Source organism: Phoenix dactylifera, chromosome 1 (genome assembly GCF_009389715.1).
Source record: "Phoenix dactylifera cultivar Barhee BC4 chromosome 1, palm_55x_up_171113_PBpolish2nd_filt_p, whole genome shotgun sequence".
NCBI lineage: Eukaryota > Viridiplantae > Streptophyta > Magnoliopsida > Arecales > Arecaceae > Phoenix > Phoenix dactylifera.
In genome coordinates this window covers 10,145,358-10,153,652 of record NC_052392.1, presented here as the reverse complement: position 1 = coordinate 10,153,652, position 8,295 = coordinate 10,145,358, and the positions used below count along the sequence as shown (strand labels likewise).

Here is an 8,295-nt window from a genome sequence, read left to right as displayed (position 1 = left end):
GCAAAAAAAGGTGAATCATTCTGTAGCATGAAAGAGACACCGTTGTCTCAGTGTTGCATGGTGGACGTTTGTGATCTAATTATCACCAAATATTAGTATGGACGGATGGTAACACCACTTGCTATTTGAGGCATGAGTTAGAGTTTGATGCCAAAGGGTGTAAACCTTTTGTTTTAAGCCTCTATTTCTTAGTATGCATATTTCATATTGTTAGGTTTAGCTTGGATGTCGGTTTAGGTAGAGAGAAGAGGAGACCCAGGTATAAAGTAGGATGTAGGGTTAGAACCCCTCGGAATTTTTTTAAAATTGTAACTCAAATTCCAAGCATAAATCACAATTGTTTTTGTGGTACCTCATAAAGCTCTTTTATTAAAAGAGACTGAAACAAAGATACGTAAGGGGTAAAGCCAAAGTTAAGCAAATAAATACTTATTACGTCAAGCCAAGGAGAGAGATAACATTGGCGGAAGAAGATGAAGAAGGAAGGCCATCGCTCAACTCTGCCATGCGCCCCATGCTGCCAACAACAAACGCTACGAGTTAGTACATAAAAAGGGAGATGGGTTACGAGCCCTCGTCACATTAGTGCTAGATTAGATGTCAGCCGCTAATCCCGCCTTTAAGCATATTTTGACCCTCGACACGTGTCTACTAAAACTTAGTAAAAGAAACAGTTGACAGCTATCATTTGGGACATGTCGATCACCGAATTTTTCTCAATGTATCAAATTTATTAAATTTGTTTACCTCCACGAGAGATGCTCCAATCCTCGTCGTTTCCGATCGTCCACAAGAAATACCCGCCGAGGCCGTGCTCCAGCGCGAAGTCTATCTTCCTCGTCACCGACCACAGGTCATCGTAGCCGATCCAATTGGTCCCGGCGTAAGAATACACAGACACCGTTATTTCATCATGCACTTGGGTCGCGTTGTTTTCCGTGTTAAAATCCACCACCGCCGAGTACACCATCTCCCCGTCAGTTCCCGGTCCGATCCCTACTGCCGGTGCGCCGATGCCGTGGTCTGCCGGATCCTTGAGCTTCCACGTCCGGCCATATAATGGCAAACCCATCACCACCTTCTTCGGTGGAATCCCAGCCTCCACCCACGACGTGAGTCCATAGCTCGTGCTCACGTTGCTCTTTGGGTCGTACAGCGCCGCAGGCGCCCCAGTCTCCGACGTGTCCCATGAGCCATGGTAGTCGTAGCACATAGCGTTGATCCAGTCCAGACTGACCGCCATCTTGTCGGCCGGATAAGATATTGGTGTGCTGCCTGTGAGGAAGAAGTGCGACGCGAAGTACACGGCTGACGTGAGCAACAGGCTCGGTCGGCCAGTCTCGGCCGCTTCGCGAGAGATTGCGTCGCGCCATTCCATGAAGAGGTCGCCGAGGCTGGCCATTTTCTCCGGGTTCGACGGGAACTCCCAGCCGAGGTCCAGGCCGTCGAGGTTGTACTCACGGGCGACGGCGATGGTGGATTTAATGAAGGCGGAGCGGGTGGAGAAGTTGGTGGCCATGCTGGCGAAGGTGTCTTCGCCGCCGCCGCCGCCGCCGATGGAGAGCATGGCTTTGATTGGGGGGTCGTGAGCGTGGAGGGTGGCCGTGAAGTCGGCGAGCATGCCTGCGTCGGAGGGGGTGACGACGAGTTCAAAGGAGGTGTTATCTAGTTCGACAAAGGCGTAGTAGATGTGGGTGAAGTAGGAGAGGTTGATGGAGGAAGGTGGGGAGGTGGAGTTAATCCATGAGGACCAGTAGCCGGCTTTGATGGCTGACGATGGGAGAGGGACGGGGGCCATGGCTGCAGATGGGACAGAGGCCGGAGCCGGGACGGGAGGACCAGTCGGCGGAGAGGGGCTTGCAGCCGGTGCAGCGCCATAAGCTCCTGCTCTGGAGATGTAGGGGAAGGAGGTGGTGGTTAGGATGAGGAAAGCTATGAATTCCGAAGCCATGGTGGGAGAGAAAGGGCGAACTTTTAGATGGTAATAAAAGGTGATCAGGTTGTCTTATAGGAAGAGGTGGAGCCCCGGTGACAACGAAAGGCTATGACCGATGAGGTTGGCGATGATTGCTAATGGAGGTGGCGATGATTGCTAATGGAGGTGTGCTACCACCACCTCTCCGTGAGTCTACTGGCGAAGGGGATGTTTTGTCTCACTATGGGGCAGGGGTGGCAAACAGGTCGGGTCGGATATAAACATGTCGGGTCAGATACAGGTCGGGTCAGAAAATCATAAACCTGAACCCGACTTGTTTATTAAATAGGTCAGAAAATCATAACATGAATCTGACCCGTTTAATAAACAGATAATCTGACCCGACACATTTAACCTGTTTAATAAACAGGTAACCTGTTTACCAACCCGACCCGTTTAACCCGTTTAACATATTTAATCCATTTAATCTGTTTTCTAAATCGAATGGTCATCCATTAATGCTGCCATTTCATATAGACATAATGAATAAAAATCAGGTAAGCTGCCCATTCAATTACTGCTATATGACTATTTTAAAACAATTTTTGCAACAGTTTTTGGGTTTATACATCCTTCATGAAGACATCCAAACACCTAGACAAAAGGAATTTATTATCAAAGACAAAATGCAAAAGAGGCGCAACAAGGATCTGCCGTAAGGAAGGTTCCAGCCAGATTATGCCAGCAGAAAAGAATCAGTAGTAGAATAATTCCATAGCTACCAACTTCAATCGTCCACGGCGAAAGCAATATCCTGACAAGCGAATGCATGCATATGTTGGAATCACTAGATTATAAAAGCAAACACTGCAGGGGAAATTAATATGATAGACAGCAGAAAACTGAACAACTATTATTACAACCCAAGTCAGTAGGAGCTTCTATTCTAAAGTATACAGATTTCTTTTAAATACGCCATGCATCAATCATAAGAAACACATTAAGGTCACTGCACACTGTAAATGGTAGCAGAATCAAAAGCTTGCATTGGTCCTTTAAAATATTGCTCCATATCTTCTGGAAGAGCCTATATTCTTCAACAACCAACTTGCCACAACCAGAGGTTCAAATCCCAAACCACAACAGATTCAAACAAAATGAACAACCAATCCAAACATGCCCACTCCCTTCCCTAACAAATCCATCAATTCAGTCCATGAATGGGCTTAGAAGAGCTTGTAGGGTGATGAAGCATCCAAGGGGTGGATGAGATTGGTGAGGACTAAGGCCACCAGCATCAGCACGTAGGCAATTCCTTGGTCAATCGATGTCCCTGCATAGGAGCAAAGAAACAAATCATTCAACGTCATCAGTTCAAACTAAACACGATGGATATCGGTGACTCTACAACAACTAAAGATAACAAAGTGGATAGTCCAAGTCCATGATCATGATTCATTTCAAGCTTCTTGATCATGGTTGAATTTATAATGATTATAGGAAAACAAGGTACACAAGCATATTCAGAAATGTTATACAGTATAATACACCAAATAACGATGCCACGTAATAAATTAAAAATTACACCAAAAAATTGTAATATTTTCACAAAATTAGAGCTTCAATCATTTGAAATAGCACTATAATACACAAAGAAACTAGACATATATATAATCAAGAGACAGTAACATCTTAGTGTTTTTCTTAAACAAAGGTAAGACTATAAATCCTAAAATATCTATGTAAATTAAAAAAAGTACAGAGGCACGAAAGTTGATGTAACCCTAGTATAATTTCTGCTAACTGATTTTAGCTACTGCAGTGAATCTGAAATCAAGCAACCGTGAATCTGCTCCATCCAAGAACAGTGACAATAGAACCAGATAAGACAAAGAACATCAGAGACACCACCAGAAAAAACATTGGATGCATTCATGCAATCAACACTGACTTCATGAAATAAAATCTCAGAAACAAAAATCAATCAGCTCCAGAGAACAGCAGTGCATCTCGTCAAACATAAAGTACTATATTTATTAAAAGCTATTAATATTCGGAATTAATACAAGATTTTGTGTTCAAAAAAGAAAACAAAAGAGAGAACAAATAGAAGAAAAACAATCACAGAAAATTTCAAAGAAATAACTGGAAAACATAAACCACACCCTGTTTCACCAGAGAGAATACCATGGTACAGATTCAAGAAAAATGGTTGATATTTTCAAGAAGAAAGCTTTTTGTTAGAAAGCTTTTGCTGATACTTAAACTTGATATCTTCGTTTCCCAATATCAAAGAGATGATTTTTGATGGGCTGTGAAGAAGAAGAAGAAGAAGAGATCTCCTTTCCTATCTGTTGCTGGTGGTCCAAACCGAGAACGATTGGCACAGCGGTGTGAACGGGGTTCCGTTTGAGTTGCCTTGGTTGGTGTTGATTGCGCTCCACCTTCCACCGGGAAACCTGCAAGCAAGCCTCGCACCACCACTGGGGTAGTGGGGGCCCTCCGACGATCAAGTCAGAGGAGATTGGAGGAGAAGGAGAGATAATAGTAGCAAGTAAGAGAATGCTCTGGAAGTTCTTGCTTACCCTCCCCCCTTCTCCCCCCAGCCGCATATATACCAGGCTGGGGGGTCCTTCTGGGAGGTTGGTCATCGTGTAGCACGATGGAGCTGCCACTGACATGGCCGTTACAGGGCGTCGTGGGGCAGCGCTGGGTACGGCCATGACAGGGCGTAGTGGAGCTCCGCTTTGTACGGCTGTTACAGGGGATCGTGGAGCAGCGCCGGATACGACCGTTGCAGAGAGTAGTGGAGCAAAGGGCCGCGGCGTGCTTCAGGGGAACAGCCTGTCGTTGTCGAGAGATTACCGACTCGGGGTCGGACTGCTGGATCAAGGGGCAGCCGACTCGGGGTCGGGCTGCGAAGCCGAAGATATCCGACTTGGGGTCGGACAGCTGGATCAAGGGGCAGCCGACTCGGGGTCGGGCTGCGGAGCCGAAGATATCCGACTCGGGGTCGGATTACTGGATCAAGGGACTGCCGTAGTCTTCCTGGGTGCGCGTGCCGGTCACGTGGGGCGTGGCGGCTAAGTTCCCCCGTAACAGTAGCCCCCCACTTCCGAGCCTGGAACCAGGAGGGGAACGGGTGAAGGGAGTGATGCTTCGAGATTGCCGCCATCCCTCGGAAAGGCGCGCGCGCTTCGAGCTCCCCGCCTCCTTTATGGCGTATAGCGGTTGTCGCTGATCTGGCAGTCTGCGGATTTCGGCGGACATCCTTCCTCTTTTTAACTCTTGGTAGCGTCTCGCCGACTCCTGACTCTCGAAGTTCTTCCGGCGCTAGGCCAGGCATCCGAGGGTTAGGCCTCAAGAAATTCTTCCGGCGCTAAGCCAGGCATCCGAGGGTTAGGCCCCAGGAGATTCTTCCGGCGCTAAGCCAGGCATCCGAGGGTTAGGCCTCAGGAAATTCTTCCGGCGCTAAGCCAGGCATCCGAGGGTTAGGCCTCAGGAAATTCTTCCGACGCTAGGCCAGGCATCCGAGGGTTAGGCCTCAGGAAATTCTTCCGGCGCTAAGCCAGGCATCCGAGGGTTAGGCCTCAGGAAATTCGTCCGGCGCTAGGCCAGGCATCCGAGGGTTAGGCCTCAGGAAATTCTTCCGGCGCTACGCCAGGCATCCGAGGGTTAGGCCTCAGGAAATTCTTCCGGCGCTAAGCCAGGCATCCGAGGGTTAGGCCTCCGGAAATTCGTCCGGCGCTAAGCCAGGCATCCGAGGGTTAGGCCTCAGAAAATTCTTCCGGCGCTAAACCAGGCATCCGAGGGTTAGGCCTCAGGAAATTCGTTCGGCGCAAGGCCAGGCATCCGAGGGTTAGGCCTCAGAAAATTCTTCCGGCGCTAAGCCAGGCATCCGAGGGTTAGGCCTCAGGAAATTCGTCCGGCGCTAGGCCAGGCATCCGAGGGTTAGGCCTCAGGAAATTCTTCCGGCGCTACGCCAGGCATCCGAGGGTTAGGCCTCAGGAAATTCGTCCGGCGCTAGGCCAGGCATCCGAGGGTTAGGCCTCAGGAAATTCTTCCAGCGCTAAGCCAGGCATCCGAGGGTTAGGCCTCAGGAAATTCTTCCGGCGCTAAGCCAGGCATCCGAGGGTTAGGCCTCAGGAAATTCTTCCGGCGCTAAGCCAGGCATCCGAGGGTTAGGCCTCAGGAAATTCGTCCGGCGCTAGGCCAGGCATCCGAGGGTTAGGCCTCAGGAAATTCTTCCGGCGCTAAGCCAGGCATCCGAGGGTTAGGCCTCAGGAAATTCGTCCGGCGCTAGGCCAGGCATCCGAGGGTTAGGCCTCAGGAAATTCTTCCGGCGCTAAGCCAGGCATCCGAAGGTTAGGCCTCAGGAAATTCGTCCGGCGCTAGGCCAGGCATCCGAGGGTTAGGCCTCAGAAAATTCTTCCGGCGCTAAGCCAGGCATCTGAGGATTAGGCCTCAGAAAATTCTTCCGGCGCTAAGCCAGGCATCCGAGGGTTAGGCCTCAGGAAATTCTTCCGGCGCTAAGCCAGGCATCCGAGGGTTAGGCCTCAGGAAATTCTTCCGGCGCTAAGCCAGGCATCCGAGGGTTAGGCCTCAGGAAATTCGTCCGGCGCTAGGCCAGGCATCCGAGGGTTAGGCCTCAGGAAATTCTTCCGGCACTAAGCCAGGCATCCGAGGGTTAGGCCTCAGGAAATTCGTCCGGCGCTAGGCCAGGCATCCGAGGGTTAGGCCTCAGGAAATTCTTCCGGCGCTAAGCCAGGCATCCGAGGGTTAGGCCTCAGGAAATTCTTCCGGCGCTAAGCCAGGCATCCGAGGGTTAGGCCTCAGGAAATTCGTCCGGCGCTAGGCCAGGCATCCGAGGGTTAGGCCTCAGAAAATTCTTCCGGCGCTAAGCCAGGCATCTGAGGGTTAGGCCTCAGGAAATTCCGCTCGTTGGTCGGCCAAGGCTGGCGCAAGCCGAGGCGACCGGTCGGGGCTTCAGGCTAGTCTGCTCCCGGGATGATCATCGGGTTAGCCTGGCATCCGAGGGCCGAGCCTCGGGAAATTCCGCTCGTTGGTCGGCCAAGGCTGGCGCAAGCCGAGGCGACCGGTCGGGGCTTCAGGCTAGTCTGCTCCCGGGATGATCATCGGGTTAGCCTGGCATCCGAGGGCCGAGCCTCGGGAAATTCCGCTCGTTGGTCGGCCAAGGCTGGCGCAAGCCGAGGCGACCGGTCGGGGCTTCAGGCTAGTCTGCTCCCGGGATGGTCATCGGGTTAGCCTGGCATCTGAGGGTTGTTAGGCCTCAGGGAAATTCCGCTCGTTGGTCGGCCAAGGCTGGCGCAAGCCGAGGCGACCGGTCGGGGCTTCAGGCTAGTCTGCTCCCGGGATGATCATCGGGTTAGCCTGGCATCCGAGGGCCGAGCCTCGAAAAATTCCGCTCGTTGGTCGGCCAAGGCTGGCGCAAGCCGAGTCGACCGGTCGGGGCTTCAGGCTAGTCTGCTCCCGGGATGATCATCGGGTTAGCCTGGCATCCGAGGGCCGAGCCTCGGGAAATTCCGCTCGTTGGTCGGCCAAGGCTGGCGCAAGCCGAGGCGACCGGTCGGGGCTTCAGGCTAGTCTGCTCCCGGGATGATCATCGGGTTAGCCTGGCATCCGAGGGCCGAGCCTCGAAAAATTCCGCTCGTTGGTCGGCCAAGGCTGGCGCAAGCCGAGGCGACCGGTCGGGGCTTCAGGCTAGTCTGCTCCCGGGATGATCATCGGGTTAGCCTGGCATCCGAGGGCCGAGCCTCGGAAAATTCCGCTCGTTGGTCGGCCAAGGCTGGCGCAAGCCGAGGCGACCAGTCGGGGCTTCAGGCTAGTCTGCTCCCGGGATGATCATCGGGTTAGCCTGGCATCCGAGGGCCGAGCCTCGGAAAATTCAGCTCGTTGGTTGGCCAAGGCTGGCGCAAGACGAGGCGACCGGTCGGGGCTTCAGGCTAGTCTGCTCCCGGGATGATCATCGGGTTAGCCTGGCATCCGAGGGCCGAGCCTCGGGAAATTCCGCTCGTTGGTCGGCCAAGGCTGGCGCAAGCCGAGGCGACCGGTCGGGGCTTCAGGCTAGTCTGCTCCCGGGATGATCATCGGGCTAGCCTGGCATCGGAGGGCCGAGCCTCGGGAAATTCCGCTCGTTGGTCGGCCAAGGCTGGCGCAAGCCGAGGCGACCGGTCGGGGCTTCAGGCTAGTCTGCTCCCGGGATGATCATCGGGTTAGCCTGGCATCCGAGGGCCGAGCCTCGGGAAATTTCGCTCGTTGGTCGGCCAAGGCTGGCGCAAGCCGAGGCGACCGGTTGGGGCTTCAGGCTAGTCTGCTCCCAGGATGATCATCGGGTTAGCCTGGCATCCGAGGGCCGAGCC

At 52.6% G+C, this 8,295-nt stretch overlaps 1 protein-coding gene across 1 annotated transcript; it reads right to left on the bottom strand.

Annotated features, from left to right (window-relative positions):
• Positions 1–406: 406 nt before the first annotated feature.
• LOC103699142 (class V chitinase CHIT5-like) lies at positions 407–1,798 on the bottom strand. Its single transcript, XM_008781194.3, has 2 exons — positions 748–1,798; positions 407–517 (listed from the first exon to the last, which is right to left on the bottom strand). Exons 1-2 carry the CDS (start codon positions 1,796–1,798, stop codon positions 495–497), a joined length of 1,074 nt encoding a protein of 357 aa, XP_008779416.3. The 3' UTR covers positions 407–494.
• Positions 1,799–8,295: the final 6,497 nt, after the last annotated feature.